The sequence below is a fragment of the Marmota monax genome, unplaced genomic scaffold, assembly GCF_021218885.2.
Source record: "Marmota monax isolate L192 unplaced genomic scaffold, Marmota_monax_Labrador192_F-V1.1 WCK01_AAM20220418_F8-fsc02305, whole genome shotgun sequence".
Classification (NCBI taxonomy): domain Eukaryota; kingdom Metazoa; phylum Chordata; class Mammalia; order Rodentia; family Sciuridae; genus Marmota; species Marmota monax.
The window spans coordinates 1-18006 of record NW_026692653.1 but is presented as its reverse complement, the minus strand read 5'-3'; the positions used below and the strand labels follow the sequence as shown (position 1 = coordinate 18006).

The following is an 18006-nucleotide window of genomic DNA, read 5'->3' as shown; positions in this document are numbered from 1 at the left end:
TGGCACTAATTCAACATAACTCACCTGAATTTGTACATCCTAGATATCAAAAGAAAATTCAAACTTAAAGCATATTTTTAGAATTCAGTAGTTAATTAATAGTCATCTCATGCATGCTATGTTATTTAGAACACTTCATTCTATAGAAATTTATTTCTAAGCCAGGTATGGTGGTGCACCTCTGTAATCCCAGTGGCTTCGGAGGCTAAGACAGGAGGATCGCAAGTTCAAAGCCAGCCTCAGCCATGGTGAGGCTCTAAGCAACTCAGTGAGACTCTGTCTTTAAATAAAATACAAAATAGGGCTTGGGATGTGGCTCAGCAGTAAAGTGGCCCTGAGTTCAATCTTTAGTACCAAAAAAAAAAAAAAAATTAAAAATAAAGAATTTTTTTCATGTGTTTTTACTCATTTATTCATGTTCAAAAAATTAAGAAGCTATTTCCTTACATTTGAACCATATTGTAGCTGCTCCAGGATATATGCAAATATATTTATTAACCTTGACTAGCTTATTAAAATTTAAAAAGCTATTAAATGAATATTTAAATAACTAAGTAAAAAATGTCTAAAATACGAGATCTCAGAATGTGACATAAGCATTTGAATATTTTAAAACACTATGATACAAAAAATATAAAACTAAAGTCTTATCATATGGTTATTGAGAGTCTATGCTTCCAGTAGTGGTTATTATTTTTCACAAGACATCCATTTTTCAATTAGATAAAGAGTTTTAAATATACTCTTAGTGGAAAGAGTCAGAAGGCATGAAGAAATCCCTTTTTAATGCAAACATTTTTATAATGTTATTATATTTTTGTACATTTATTTACTTAGTTTTATATGATGCTGAGGAGTGAACCCCTTGCCTCACAGTCCATACTAGGCAAGTACTGTATAACTCAGCTACAACTGCAGCCCCTAATCTAAACATTAATATACCTATTCTAAATTTGTATGTTTCCATAATTTCTAATGTTACTTTAGTGTAAAAATGGAACCAAGGATAGAAATAATGAAAAAAGTCTCCTAGAAATATATTGAGTAAAATATAAAGGGTCTTAAAAAAAAAAAAAAAAAAAAACCTCTATCCAATGTGCCTTATTTATTTCAAATTAAAGGCATAAAAGAAATTTCATGATTCTACAAAAAATAATTTGGGCATGAATATTATAAATCATGTAAGTATGATTTAAAAGTCACACTAATGTAAATCTAACAAAAAATCCTTGACCAAATTTCCTATTGCTTCTGCAATAAGAAATTTATTCCTGATGCAATTTTTCTATCAATATGTATTTACCAGTACAATGTTTCTTCCATCCCCCACCAAACTAAACTCCTCAAGGGAACATTGGCATTTGTACAAGTTAAAAAATATCAACATAATTCTCTTAAAATGGTTTTGTTTGAGCAAATTTGCACAAAATAGATCAGAAAACCATTGCTAAGTTTTAACACCTCAAAACCAAAAATTCAGAACAAGAAAATTAATTTCACAAAAGATCACTTTACCTTGTCATAATATTTATATTTGGCCTCATCCAAGGTGAGACAATGATCATCAGGATCAGTTTTATTAGAAATCCTGTAAAGCAAAAATGTATAATAAAGTAGTTGGATAGTATTTTTAATAAACTCTAGTAAAAACTTAGATTTAACTTTATTAAATTGTATTTCTTGACTGATATGATTAAAACATAACCTCTGTTTTATAAAGCTCTTTCTGCCTTCACTTTTTTTAAACTATGAGATATTCAATGATGGTAGTCTTAATTCCATTTCAGACTGACAGTGAATGTATTGGCAGAACTTGAGAATAAACTTATTCTCAGAAACTGCCTGTCTTGAAGGCTGAACTTAAAATCCAATTAATAGCTGCCACACACATCCACACACATCCACACACAAACACACACACTTTTTTTTTTAACCTTAAGTGGAACACCCATTTTATAACCCAAGACAAGGTAACAAGAAACAGTGCCTTCTCTCTTGGTTATCCATGGATCAAAGACTAAGTAAGGTAGTTTAAAATGGCGGTATTAGTTCTTCAGCATGGATATCACCTACTGAAAATACCCCATTGTGCAGTGTGTGGTGATGCATGCTTGTAATCACAGCAAATTGGGAGGTTGAGGCAGGAGCATTCAAGTTTGAAGACAGTCTCAGTGAATTAGTGAGGCCCCCAACAATTTGGTGACATTCTGTCTCAAAACCAAACATAAAATAATAGGGCTGGGGATGTGTCTCAGTGTTCAAGCACCCCTAGGTTTTGTCCCCATTGTAAAGAAGAAAAACAAAAACAAAAAGAAGACAGCAAAAGTGAGGCACTAAGCAACTCACTGAGACCCTATCTCTAAATAAAATTAAAGGTAGGGCTAGGGAAATGGCTCAGTAGGCAAATGCCCCTGAGTTCAATCCCTGATACCAGAAAAAAAGAAAGAAAGAAAAAAAGAAAAAGAAACCATGAAACCTTAAAAAAAATTTTGAACACTGAATGTTCAAAGTCAAGAAATGAATGTATATGTTGTTATTGAGAATACTTATTATAAATGTATTATGAATCCCACTTTATTCAAATCTACATAAACTAGCAAGCACCTATAACCTTTACAGGCCCTCAGATACCCAAGGGAAAAGATTGCTAGAAAAACAGAGTACTGGTAATCATACCTGTGTTTCCCTAAATATTATCTAAATATCCTCCTTCCTCTGGGATTCCACTCCCCATTCTCTCATCTGCAGGACTCAGTGGGACCCTCCAAACTTTAAACCTACATTGTATGAAGATGCAGATTCCTGATACAAGTTATACTCAAAGGACCAAGAGTCACAGTTCCTTCTGCTAGTGGGAAACAAACTGAATGGAGTCTCAGTCACAGGCCTTAGCATAAACATTTTACCAACTACCTAAATGAAGCTCTTCAATGACTTTGCCAGCCAATTATTTTCATGATCTACTATATGTGCACATAAGAAGGACATCAATGAGTTGAGAAAAGAAGTAGAGGAGAATGGACACTTGCTAGACTGTAGATCCATGTGTCCAACAAATTCTAGTCTCCTGGGTTTTTAGAGTCCCTAAGCCACTCTCAGATCTCTAAACTCTGGAGACTTTTCCCATGGCTCAAATTATATTAACATCTTTTTAAAAAAAAAAAAAAAAAAAAAAAAACCTTGAATTTTGTCACTTCTTCCAGTTAAACAAACAAGAAAATAACAACCTATCAGGACTTCCTTCAAATCTTATTTTTAATAGGCCTTTCTAGACAGCTTCCAATATTCTATGTCCTTAATATCCATTTTGTGTTAATCAAACTGGTCATAAACCCCAAGGTTTTGGTCAATTTTCTACAACCCTTATTTCTAGTAAACACAGTGCTGTTTCTCTTCAGTTTTGCCCTTCCGTTTGTTAGTGTCACTCTGATACTCTATTACTGGGCTTACTTAGTAATCCCAGTCTTATCCACTTTAGTTGGGTTTCTACAGACACTCCCTAACCTGTTATGAACACATTTACTACACAATGATAATCAGGAAAAGTACTGAGTTAGCATGAAGGAACCTCAGTTTGAATCTTATTGCTATTCCTTTCTATATCTATACGTTTCAGGGTCATCATCATGACCATCATTTGGCCAGCATGTCAAATACATATTGAAGGGTGAGAGGGTACATTGATAGGTGAAAATTCCTTAAAATTCTTAAATTCTTTGAGCTTTGGATTCTGTCAACAGGAAAAAAATGAATATTCAATTGACACAACTTTAAAAAAATAAAGAGAGCACAACAAAAAATAAAAACAAAAATTCAAGAAAAGATTTTAATCATAGAAAAAGAAAACAAGATTATAAAGAAAAAAGTCTTCATAAAGGTAAATAGGGGTAGTAGCCTGAAGGAAAATGTAGCTCTTGATTTATAAAACAGTTTATAAAAACAGAGGTCAAAGATACGTGGGGTAGAATACTGAAGGAAACCAAACTGGGAAATCAGGAAGTAGAGATATCAATTAAAATATTCTCCATATGGAGCCTTAATGTATTTAATATAACATGGTTTACACAAAGGTATCCTTAACTTCAAGTAAAATGATTCCTTTCCAGGACTAGCCTGTTCTTGTTTATGAAGAAAACATGATACCACAGCTTTGTGAGATTTTTCCTAAAAATCTTTGATGTACAAAAAAAGAAATTTTGTTATCAGTGAAACTGTCAAAAATATCAGGACAAACTCTATACCCAGGCTTTGCAGGTAAATTATGAGTCAGAATTAACACACAACTGACTTTGACTTTCTGAATTGATGATACAGACCTGCTTCTTGATTCTAGTACAGCACTGGCATCAACCTACACAGTAGGGCAATACAATAGAGTTGTCAGCCAGGCAAGCTTACAGTAACTACAGGCCTGGTACTTATTAATTGTGGGAATATGGGACAATTAGTCAACTTCTATGAATGAGTGAGAACTGCTTAATTAGTAAATAACAGGTTATAATAGCACAGACACTTTCAAAGTCATTGCGATGACTTTAACAAACAAGTGTTAGATGCAATTGTCTATCCTAGACTGGAACACTCAAAAAATATTTGTTCCTTTCATCTTCATTCTATAATTAGCTATCATACAATTTTTTTTACTCTATAAAATCCTACCTTTTTAAATGGTCATCTGTAGAATCTTCATCCACTATTAAAGAAAAGAGTAAAATACATATTTAATCAACAATAGAAAATATAAAATATTAAAAGTGTATGAGTCTGATGCTTTTTTATAGAGAATTCTTCTAGGCCCATATATGGAGCCTTTTCTAGAATGAATATTAATTATATTTCTGATAGGCAATTAATGCATTAAGAACTCTTCAGTCCCATACTTTGCACTTTTTAAATGCAAGGAAGATGCATGGGATTTATCAAAATTTGATACCTAAAAGTAAAAGTAAACAGTCCCATGACTGTACTTTTATCTAAAAGTTACAAGATGGACAGAAAACAATATCATTAGCAGATTCAGGAGCATAGAGATGAAAGTGTCAAACAAATAGCATGATTTTTCTGGACTAATTGCAGTAGGAATAATTATCAGAGAATATTCTTAGGCTGTTATGATACACAATCGCTCCAGATTTTCAGTCAAAACTGCTCAGGTTAAAATGAAACCCTTTACCACAAGGAAGGTGGATGCATGGACAGTGTACTTTGATGCATGGCAAAACTCAAGAAAACAGACCAGGAACTGGAATGCTTACATAGACATTCCAGGTTAAATATGAGGAGAGCTAAATAGAAATTGATATGTTAACCCTCACTAATCCTGTTCTGGTGAAGATATTATTCTCTTATTTCCAGATGCTTTCTCTCTTATGTGTCCTATAAACAAGGCATTACCTCCAATGTGGGCAGTGAGGGGGGGACACTAAAAAGATGAAATCCTTGAGAGTTTGTACATTCTGGTATATACTTTGTTGTCACAGGAAAACTTAGAAGTACTAGGGAGGTAGCAGCAAGTTGTCATGTAGAAATAGCTGATATGAGAAAGGATTAAAGTAAACTATTATGTTTTCAGAATGTGCCAACCATTGTCTCTCTGATGAGAAAAAAAGTCCTTTCCAATGCATTTAAATTATTAAACAAAACAATGTTACTCTTTTGGCATTTCCCCCAAGAGAAAATCTACTGATAGGATACAGAATGGAGCTTAATGGTAGTGCGTTGCATAGAATGCATGAATCCTGGGTTCGATCCCTAGAAGTGAAATAATAATAGTAATAAAAATAACAAAAATTTTAAAAGAATGTCAGTTCTGTTAAAATTAAATAGTCTGATTTCATACTCTTCTCTGAAAATATTAGAATTACTTTTTAGATTATTTGAAGTACGTCATTAATTTGTAATGGCAAAAACGTAAAGCATATAGTATGAATAAATCCGAAGGGGCTTATACAAAGAAGGGGACATAACTTTAGACAATGTTGGATTTGCTAAATTTAAAGCACTTATGGAATTATTTTACTCAAGCATGTGGCAATGTAATTATTTTTTCTTTGTTTTTATTGGTTCTTTTAATTTAAACATTAGGATTCATTTTGATCAAATTCTACAGCTTCGTTTTTTCTTTTAAATTCAGTCCCCAGTAGATACCCTTTTTCTCCCCCCCCCTTGCTTTGTTTCCTTTCATCTACTGTCCTGAACTGTTATTTATATCCTTTTTTTAAAAAAAAAATTAGTACCTTGGGGACATACATGTTGATGAGATTCAGTATGGAGCAGTCATAAATATACATAGCAAATTTCATTGAGATTCTGTTTTAGTCCGATTTTTTATTGCTGTGACTACAGGACCTGACCAGAACAATTATAGTGGGGAAAGAGTTTATTTGAAGGTTTAAGAGGTCTCTGTCAATAGACTGCCAACTCCATTCCCTGGGACTCCAGATGAGGCTGAACATCATGGTGGAAGAGTAAGGCATAGGGAAGCAGCTCACTTGTTGAATAGAAAGCAGAGAGAGACTCTACTCACCAGATATAAAATATCAAAGGCAAACCTCCAATGATGCACATCCTTAGCCGCACTTTACCTGCCTTCAGTTACCACCCAGTTAATCCCATCAGGGGATTAATTCACTGACTGGGTTAAGACTCTCATAGCTCAATCATTTCCCCTTTAAACCTTCTTGCATTATATCACACATGAGCTTTTTGGGGACACCTCACATCCAAACCATCAAAGATTCATTCTGACAACTGAAGAGGAGATAATTTTAATTCATGTTTACTACTCTTTTTCTAGAAAGTTTTCCTATGGCAAGGCTGTAAAATACTTTTTGATGACCACTGTTATAAACTATGACTTCTTGAGATTGTCAGATTCCACTGAGACGATTTTATCTGGTCCCAGTAGAGTAGGATGTTACAGTTAGCACTGTGTTGTACAGCATGATCCAATTTTTTTTTCAATCCTTTTCATTATGTGGCAAATCTTTATAGACTTCCTGCTTTTTCTGCATGTAATCCATATGCCCTCATGTCCTATACTGGTGAACAAAAATTGGAAAACAAGGGCTATAAATGAAGCCCACTAATAGACAATGTGCCTATATCACATGATGTAATGTATTCAATCACTAGCACCACAAAAGAAAGAAAAACTAAAAAGTATTTTGTAAATGAATAGATTTAATTACGTTGGAACTTTAATATTTTAAATATACTATACTTTTCCAAATATAAGGTTACTCTGGAAAAAAATATTCCAGATATAATAGAGATAAGTGGTTGGAAGGGGTTACATGTGTGTTGAGGTGATTAGGAAGAAGATAAGCACAATAAAACATTTTGTTTCTGAAGCTACAACTATGAATACATGCTATTATCCATTTTTCTAAAAACCACAGTTGTATAGCACCAAGAAAGAATCCTAATATAAATTAAATATGTGAGTGATAATAATGTATAAGTGTAGGCTCATCATTGTTAGCAAGAGTATGCCCCTAGTAGTGGACATTGGTAATGGAGGAGTACTGTGAAAGTAAAGGAAGTACAGAAGAAAATATCTTAGTACCTTCCATATTTTTCTGTGAATTTAAAACTATGTATTAGGGACCAAGGATATACCTCAATGGTAGAGCACTTACCTGGATGCATAATGCCCTAGATTTGATTACAGTACTGAACACAAAAAGTTACTAAATAATAAAAAAAAAAAAAAGATACTCACTGAGCTGACCATTAACAGTTAATAAGTATTATTGCCGCAGTCTGTGTGGCTGCAGCAAACTAGCGGGGGGGGGGGGGTGTGACGAATAACTTGTGTACTTGATACAGCAGGAGTAGGAGCCGTTTATTGCAGGACAGGAGCAGTATTTATACATTCCACACAGCTTATCTTATTAGCATAAACTAGATACATCAGTCAACCAATAAGGAATCTCCACACTTAATAGCTCGCTTTTGTTACTTCTCAAACCACTCCCGATGGCATTTTGCCAGGCACCATCCAGACTTGTTTACGAACTCTAACATTCCCCTGGCAAAATGCCAGGTGTTATTTTTGACTTGTTTACAGACTCTAACATATTATGGCAAGACAGTCACCTCCAAATTGGTGATAAAGATCAAAGCGATAGAATATGGCTATTCTCATAAGTTGAAGAAATTGAAAATACACAAATGAATAATTTAATTACATATTTATGCAAAAAATAGTTTAAAAATGCCACAGAGTATTTCACCTCATTTTAATGAGACAACTCATTTTTAGTGACACAAATAACTAATTTTTATTTACTAAATACATTCAACTTATAGAAAAAAATATTAGAAAATACATTTGCTCTTTGGAACAATCTCAATTCACATTCACATTTTGGGTAGATACTGGAGTTCAGACATTTGCCACATCCCTGGGCACAGAGACTATAGTTCTTTTTTTTTTTTTTTGAGAGAGAGAGAGAGAGAGAGAGAGAGAGAGAGAGAGAGAAAATTTTAATTTTTTTTTTTTTCAGTTTTTGGCGGACACAACATCTTTGTTTGTATGTGGTGGTGAGGATCGAACCTGGGCCGCACGCTTGCCAGGCAAGCGCGCTACCGCTTGAGCCACATCCCCAGCCCACACAGACTATAGTTCTACAGGCAGAATATATGACTTTCTGGCACAACCCTCATAATGCCAAAGCTCTGCAGGTATGAAGGGCTTGCTGCTATGCAGGCATTGACAATTGCCCTGGGCAAAACTAGGACAGTGTGTGCACATACAACTCATGTAGAAGAAATTCTTGACTAGATTTTGCTTTGTGTTACTTTCTTTTTAATTATTACTTTGTCATTTTGTTTCATTACTTTTATTGTCATAATTTAATAGAATTTTTAAATTTTCTTCTAATTTCTCATTTTTCCTTTTTTTAAAATTAATTTTACTTTTATGAACCTTTAACAATTTAGTAGATCCTAAATATTTTATCCTTTTCTTCTCTGTTGTTACTGATGTTTTTTTTTTTTTTTTCTTTTTGATTGTTTCTGTATACCTATATCTAGTTTGCCTTCATGCTGTATTATTGTTGTTTGTCTTCTTCCATCTGCATTGGGGATCCAGCCCCATTCCTTGAACACATTGGCAGGTACTTTGCAACTTCTAAAACCCACAGCAAAGGTAAGAAAAAATGCATCTTACTTTCCACAGAAGACGTACAGTCCCACTTATAACTTGGCAGGTACTTCGAGTCAAATAACAGGGTAAATAAAAGCCCCCAGCTGACATGTACCCATGTTGGTATGGATCGAATGTACTATAATCCAGTGTTTGGCAGCCACCCTCATAGCATGAGCAGGTAGGTGAAACAACTCTGTTTACAGAGTTGTGCAGGTATGAAGTCTGCACCAAGCAGCACCTCAGCCTAGGTTGTTGGAGGCCATGACCATGTCAAGATGGTGCCTGGCAGTTTGCCAGGAGGAGTGGCTTGTGAGGCAATGCCACTGAGTCATCAAGATGGTGGGGACTCCTTATTGGCTGATTGCTGTATCTGTAGGGGAGCAATGCTATGATTGGATGATGCTGATTGAGTCATGCTTTATGTAAATCAGTTAGATATATATACTTCTGCTCTTCTATAATAAAGCAGTTATCTTCAGTTACCTTCAGTTACCGCTTCAACCTTCAGTTGCTTGTCACCTCTCAGTTACTTTGCCCAGCTGGACTGTGGCACTAGGTCTCTCCCGTGCCTTTGCAGACAGAAAATTATTGACAAGGCTACAGTAATGACCACAAAAAATGCAGCCCACATAATCCACTGCCTACATCATGTGACTCCATTCTCACAAGATTGACAAAGAAAGTTGGTCCTTCAGGCTATGATAGTACAAACTGTGACAAAATCCATGAATCACAGTCAGGTAAAACATAAAAGTCTATAATACAAAGTCTATAATTTGGAAATAATCTTGACAAAATAAACCAATAGCCCAGGATACATCATCAAGAGAAGGTTATTTCCTAAGAAGACTCTCACATAAATGTGGAAGAAACATACATCCCCACAGATGCACAAAATTTAGCACAAATATAAGATGAACAAGTAAGGTAACATGGATCCTCCAAAAGTTCATAACTCTCTAGCAACTGATTCCAATGACACTGCAGTAGACAAAATGCCAGAAAAAGGATTTAAAAAGATTAAAAATAATGTATGAACTCAAAAATGATACAAATAGAAGATAAATAAAGTAATAAAAACTTTACAAGGCATTAGAGAACAGTGCAAAAATAGAGCTTCCGAAAAGAAATCAAACAGCAATCTTGGAAATAAATAGCTTAATATTTCAAATTAAAAAAAAATAAATCTAAGTTTCAATCATAGACTAGATTAATCAGAAGAAAAAATATCAGAGTTGGAAGGCAATGATGAATGTCACGTTTAGTTAGTTATGACAACAAAAAGAAGAAGAAACAGAATATACAAAGTCCTTGGTACCTGATTTATAGACTAAACTCATGAATTATGAACACAGACAATGGTGTATTACTACAGGCTTATAGGCAATGCAATTTATTTGGAGAAAAAAATAGCAGAAAATTTCTTAAATTTTTTGAATGTTATGGATGTCCTTGGGGCTGGGGATGTGGCTCAAGCGGTAGCACACTGGCCTGGCATGCGTGCGGCCCGGGTTCAATCCTCAGCACCACATACAAACAAAGATGTTGTGTCTGCCAAAAACTAAAAAAAAAAAAAAAAAAAAAAAAAAAAACCCAAAAAACATGAATGTTATGGATGTCCAGATACAGGAAGCATTTAGAACACCAAATGGACATGACCAGAATAGAACTTCTCCACGTTCGTTTATAAAAATTGCCAAAAGTACATTGAAAGATGTAAAAAAGGCCAAAGCACTTATAGAATAAACTCATAAGAACATAAGAGTTATCAACAGAAACTTTGAAGGCCAGGGAACATGAAATGGTATATTTCAAGCCTTTCAGAGAAAAGAAAGAAACAAAGACAAAAACTTAAGATGGATGGAAAGGCTGGCTATTATGTTAAGCAGAATAAGTCAGAAACATAAATCAAATATCACATTCTCTATAACATGTGCAATTTGAAAACAAATTAAGAATGACTAGGAAATGGAAAAGGGGTTATTAGGAAAGAGGGAAGGTAACAAGGGATGAAGAAATGAAGGGACAGATAGAAATGGAAGTAGGGAAAGTGGTTTGGGATTCAAGTACTATTTACATATGTATGGAAATATCACTGTAAAATCCATGAATTTGTATACACAGTAAGAGTTGATATCTATAGTAAAAATAGAACATCTGTTTTTATTACAAGTCCACTTTGCTACAATGTCATTATATAGGAAAGACAACATGCTAATTTGAATTTTTTTACTTATTTATGCACATAAATATAAGATTTCAGGGGCCAAGATTAAGTTAGCCTAAAATTACTTCAGACAATATCATTTCAGATTATAAATTTCCTACAATTAATGGCTTAAATAATCATGAATTCTAGATTATTAATAAAAATATTAAGAACAATATGAATGTAACACATTAATTTCTCCACTGCTCCTTAGCAGTCCAAACTTTCTTACTCTTATTTATTTACTCAGGTACCAGGAATTGAGCCCAGGAGAGCTTAACCACTCACAGACATCCCAGTCCTTTTGTAATTTTTGAGAAAGTGTCTTGCTAAGTTGCTGAGGGCCTTGCTAAATTGCTGAGGTTGACTTTGAACTTGCAGTCCTCTTGCCTCAGCCTCCTGAGCCACCCAATTACAGGCTTGCCAACACTGCACCTGGCATACTCTTACTTTTCTTATATAAGCCATGAATACCATGATTAATTCACTTTCAGAAGTCTTACCTGGGTTGATATTTTCAGGATGTTTAGATTCTACTTTCATATATTGAAGAATTAATTCCTTCAGGCTATAGATAAAAAATGAATCAAATTAGCATTTTAATATTGGTATAAAAACAATAACCAAACATTCAATATATAATAGTATTTTAAACAATATTAGATCTTATATCAGAACTTTATAATATGCACTTCAAATTTGTAAGCCCAGACATTTTATTAACTTGACAATTATTTGTAAACTGTTTGGTTTTCTTTTGTTTTTGAGATGGGATTTCACAATGATGCACAGGCTAGTCTGGAATTCCTTGGTTCAAGGAATTCTCCTGCCTCATTCTCTCCCCCAAGTAGCTGTGGTAAATACACATGCCATTGCACCCATAAGCTTATATTAAGAAAACAAAGTAAGATAAAATGATCATGAATTGAGAACAATATAGGTAAGTATATTAACTGATATAGCTAGAACTCAGAAAATGTCATGTAAATAATAGCTCTTTCTTCTTGCACAATTAATTTCTCTTAAAATTAAGGGCTTCTTCTAAAAAATAAGGGTTGTACCACTTTAGTTTACAAAGTTGTTAGGAAGACTCTATGAGGTAATATTAAAACATGTCAAAAGAAATAGGAAAATAATGGCATAATTTGATCTTTTTAGTCAACTATAATTGGAATCCCAAATAAACCAATGTGTATTCTTCACAGGTTCTAATATTCAAGTGTTGAAATTACTGAAAAATGCTTTTGAGTTCTAATTTTGGTTACTGATTGTAGTCTTTTTTGTGCTTTATGTCTCAGGGCAAATTAGACATTAAATAATTTATAACAATTTATTTTTAACTATCATATCTCTTTAGAGAATATATTCATCCCCTATTGTGAAACTAATCAATAACACCAAAAATGGGAAATTAACCAATGCCAAGAATTGGCTTGGACTGCTACTATTTCTTCTCCACCTAATTGAAAAGAATCAATGGATAATTTTTAGAGGAAGCTAAATCTCCATGTCGACCTCTAACTGACTTGGAAGACCAAATCCTCTTTACACATGGATACTAATAAGTCATAATGGGGCTTAGCGCTCTTAGATTCAATGAATCTACTTTAAGCTCAGAGAACTTATCTCTTCCTTGTAAGGGAGAACTTGATATATGCTGAAAACTTTAGACTGATTGCAATAGTTTGGGAAATTTTCTTACTTTGGAAAGCAAATCACTAGACACACCCAACCTGGGAAACATTAATATTGGGCCTCCTGCAGTAAAAGAAAATATACTTCAAGGGATGAGAGGTTTCGAGGAACACATATTTTAGGGAAGATGATTGGAAATTCTCATCTCTTCAGTGATATTATTTGAAGCTATCTGATAGTTCTGAATGATTAGTTTATGCAAGAAAAGACAAAGTCCTCAAAGGATAATGCATGGGGGTTGTTCCACATAAAGGTTTGAGTTGTGGGACAGGGCCAGAGTTCTTAATATGTGTGTGGCTAAAGCTAGGAGGCCAAGTTGCCAAAACAGAATTCTGCTGTTTGGGAATAATAGCTGAATAAACAAGCATATGTATATATGAACTAAAAATAGCGTTGTAACTTTTAAATCTAAGTGTGCATTACCATGAATACTCAGGGATTGGGATCAATCAGGACATTTTGTAGTAAAAGTTACTCATCACCAGACTGAAGAGCCAGTTCTAACAGCAACACCACAGCAACAGAATTGACAGAGAAAAATTAACATTTTAAAAGTCCTTCCACCTGCTCTTTAGACTTTAAGGAAATTCTCAGGTCCTTGGGAAATTAAAGAAGGGTGGTAGAAAAGCTAACTTTCATAGGAGAGTAAAAATATTTTCTGCTCAACTGGGCATTTTAAGACCCAAATGGCTAATTATAAAAATCAAAGTGTGACACTATTGCTACTCCACAGTTAGGAGTTATACTTGGAACGAAAGAGATAAGACTGGGAATCATAATGACAAAGTTTTTTTTAAAGAATCCTAAGATGCTGACTAGTGATGTATCTCAGTGGTAGAGCAACTTACTAGCATGTATAAGGGAAAAAGTAAAAAAAAAAGGGGGGGGGGGGGGGAAGAAAGGAACCTCTGAGAAGACTCTTACATTCATCACTATTTTTGTCTAGACTTTACAGGGTTCCTGGGTGATGAACTCTAACTCATTATCATTCCACATATAGCTGTACTATAAAATCTCACCTCATGTGTAAAATGCAATAGTTTTTTAATTATTTTCAGCCTCCAATCAATATTGATTAGTATTTTAATGTAAATACTTACTTAGTATCACCACTAGCAATAGCATAAGCTAATGCCATCTGCCCAAAGTTATCTGCAGCAGAGACATCAATACCACTCTGAAGAAGCATCTCAACTACGTGTTTTGATTTTTGTTCCAAAGCAAACATGAGGGCTGTTCTATAATAAGAGAGATAACGTCAACTTTAAGTATTTTAATAAAGTTATTCAAAGAGCTAATTTATAATATTTTCTCAATTTGACATCTTACTTTACAGATATTAATAGACATAAACATCTAAGAGAACAAATATTCACTTTTGCAAATCATCTCAAAGTCTAAAAGGAAAAAAAAGAAAATCTCTTTTCCCAATGAGGGAGATGTTAACAAACTTAAAGTCCTTCAATGGACAGTAACTATGATGAGGTCATTTAACTGAAATTGGTAAAACTTTCATTGAAGAAAGCTCCATTTCCTTCTTAGTGTGAAACAATGTACTGTAACTCACAGTCAGCTAAAGGTCAAGCAGAAAAGGCTATTTGCACACTAATAATAACAATAAAATAATAATCATTATTTCAATTAATGGTACTAATAAGTATTTGCTAAACATTGAATGCAATGCAATATGTACAATTTCACAATCATCCTTCAAGCATGTATTATCCTATTTTTCATATCAGGAAATATATTTAGTCATAAGTATTGTTTTTAAGGTGATGTACTACAAAAGCTAGGAATAAAATCCAATTGTGTGAGAATCCAAGGCTTTTTTTTTTCTCTTTAAAACCTGCCTATGTCTTATCTTTATTAAAGAAAATATTTATTCCATTAAAGCTACTTTCTTCCCTCTGTACCTTCCAATTAAAAGCAAAAGCACCAAAATATGATAAAAATGAACAGCATTTGGCAGTAGCAATTAATAAACACTTAGGAATAAACTAACATCAATATTCTACAAGGAAAGTAATTTAGAACAGTCAACCAAATAAAAAAATAATTTCCAATGCCTATTTATGATCAATACATCTTTTCCAAAAGAAAAATAAATCAGATGCAGAAGTTAAAAATATAATAGAAACCAAAATGTAAACTAAAACTCCATATTTTACAAAACTAATAGTAATAGTAAAACTCTTTAGTTAATACAAAATCATGTGAGCAATAAACCAATAACTAACATCTGCCAATAATTTTGAATCATATTAATATACTTATTTGTATTTCTCAATTCGAATAATTGATTTTTTACCTTAACTGTGGTTTGTTTTTTATATCACTCTTTTCTAAATATGTTAATATTGACTTTCCCATTAAACTAGTCATTTTTCCATGAGTGATTGTTACTATATAAATAATATATATATAAAGTACCATACCTTCCCTTCTGGTCAACTGCATGTATATTTGCTTTGTTCTGAATTAATGTTTCAACCATCTGCTGTCTGTTTTGCTCTATGGCAAGTAAAAGTGGTGTATAGCCCCTCTGGAAAACAACAAAAATTTTACAGAATTATTCAACTGAACTGAACCTCTTACAAAGTGCTGTATGAACATAAGAATATAACAAATATTGTAAATTAAGAGTAATCTCTTCCTTCTCATCTCATTTCACTTTCATATTTTCCGACCCTTAACTTTGCAATGTCTCTCCTCTACTTAGAGTGGCCACATAAACTCTAGTCATTTCTTGAAGACAGAGACCTCTTTTCTCAATAGCCCTGTACCCTAAAACAATTAGTAAAGGATTTAAATATTTTATTTAATAAGCCAAATTTTTAACTCTATATCAGGGTTTATTAATCTACATATCAAAGAATACATACTTTTCCAGAAATACCAACCCTTATCAGAAAGGTTCCTTGATTCACTGTTAGAGAATATTTACAAGACTGTGCATTATATATCCAGTACTACAGAAATATCTTTACTATTGCTTAACACTTCTTTGACATTGATTTTTCATAGCAAACATTTACATGTGAAGAACTAAAGTTGCAGGTATACACTTTCCAATAACATGGAAGTTTTTTCTTCATGTTACTCAAGTCCTCTTGATTCTATTCAATTTATGGTGTCAGAATCCCACATACCAATATCAGGCACTTTTGCTCCAAATTGTTCACAAAAGAAGTGGGATCTGAATTGAAAGAATAGACTTTGAGTAGACTATGCTGCTTTTTTTCTTAAAGGAAAGGAATTGAATCTTGTTTTCTGCTATTATTAGATAAAAAATATTTACCTTCCATGTTATAAAGATGAAATCAAAAATATATTCTCCCTGGGAATCAGTGAAAGTCTGTCAGCTACTCAACTGATAGGGGGTTAATATCCAGAATATATAACACAGACAACAATATACCCTCAAAACAACCTATTACAATAAATGGGAAAAAGAACTGAGGAGACATTTTTCAAAAGAAGAAAATGAATGAACAACAAATATATAAACAAATGTTCAACATCTCTAGCAATCAGAGAAATGCTACAATAAGGGCTAATATCACTCCAATTGGAATGGTAATGAGCAAGTATACAAACAACAATAAATGCTGGCAAGGTTGTTTGGATAAAGGAACATTTGTACATTGTTGGAAACAATGAAGACTAGTATGTTCACTCTGCAAAGCAGTTTGAATATTCCTAAAAAAATCTAGGGATCAAACCACAATAGAACCAAGATATTTCACTCCTGGTTATTTTTGTAAAAGAACTAAAATCAGCATACTATAGTGATATAGCTACTTCAAGTTTATAGTAGTCCAATTCTTAATGACTACATTATAAAATCAACCCAGATGCCCACTGATGGATGAAAAAATTAAGAAATTGTTGTATGTATACACAATGTCATTCTACTCACCCATAAAGAATAATTAAATTATGGAATTTGTTAGTTAATGGGTGGAAATGGAGAATATCATGTTAAGTGAAAAAAGACAAACTCAGAAACTCAAAGGTTGAATGTATTCTCTAATATGTGGAAGCTAGGATAAAATGAAGAAAAGGAGGAAGGAAGGATAGGATATCAAAAAGATACAGGGAAGATCAGTAGTGTAGTAGGAGAAGATGGAGGGGCCAAGTAGAAGGATAACAAAGGAGAGTCAACAAATAATGAACTCTTCAAAAATTATGTTATGTGCATATACAAATATACCACAGGAAATGTCATCTTTCTGTTTAAGTAAAAAGAACCAATCAAAACTAAATGGAGAAGGGAGCATATGTCTATCAGAGTAGAGGAAAGAGAACAATGGAGGACAGGAAGGACAGAAGGAGAGAGGGTCAGGAAAGGAATTGAATCTTGAACTGAAATCAAATTCCATGCATGTATAATTTTGTTGGGATAAACCCGACAAAACTACTAAGTGTAACAATGACTATATATACTACTATGTATTCAACTTCTATGTATAACTATTACAATCTAATAAAAATAAGATCATAACATATATCCTCAGTTTTAATGGTAAATCTGGGACCCTAATGAACATCTGGTTTTCAAGATTCTTTTACTCTTATGCCATTTTAGTTGCTACTTAAAACAATTTATAAATTGAGGCAAAATGTAAGTCAGAAATTTTTCATATTGATGAGCTTCATAGTGATCTATATCGATAAATTGTTTTTTGCATAATGAAAGATACTAAATCTATTGCATTTTTAAGGGACAAAACTGAAGAGAAAGAGATAGTATTGCTTGCAGTGTGAATAATTTTTTTATTTATAACAATGTGTAACCTAAACAGGCTTTAAAAATTCCAATGGGAATATGATTTTTATAGTATACATAAGAAAATGTGTTTAAAATTCTAATTTATGAGAAATGGAAGATAGCAGAATAAAGGAAGCTGCATTCCAAGCTGTGCTGTGTTAAAAGACCAAATAA

The 18006-nt window shown here is 33.2% G+C and overlaps 1 protein-coding gene across 3 annotated transcripts; it reads right to left on the bottom strand.

Annotated features, from left to right (window-relative positions):
• Nucleotides 1-14: 14 nt before the first annotated feature.
• On the bottom strand, nucleotides 15-17946 carry LOC124093842 (ankyrin repeat domain-containing protein 36B). 3 transcript variants are annotated; one of them, XM_046446374.2, is made up of 5 exons: nucleotides 15497-17946; nucleotides 14159-14296; nucleotides 11867-11931; nucleotides 4660-4693; nucleotides 15-1588 (listed from the first exon to the last, which is right to left on the bottom strand). In XM_046446374.2, exons 1-5 carry the CDS (start codon nucleotides 15553-15555, stop codon nucleotides 1507-1509), a joined length of 378 nt encoding a protein of 125 aa, XP_046302330.2. In that variant the 5' UTR covers nucleotides 15556-17946; the 3' UTR covers nucleotides 15-1506. The 3 variants fall into 3 exon arrangements, 1 of the variants encoding a protein (XP_046302330.2); XR_009226940.1 differs by lacking the exons at nucleotides 15-1588; nucleotides 4660-4693 and adding an exon at nucleotides 8456-10135 and having other exon boundaries at nucleotides 15497-17915; XR_009226939.1 differs by lacking the exons at nucleotides 15-1588; nucleotides 4660-4693 and adding an exon at nucleotides 8456-10715 and having other exon boundaries at nucleotides 15497-17914.
• Between the last annotated feature and the right edge of the window lie 60 nt (nucleotides 17947-18006).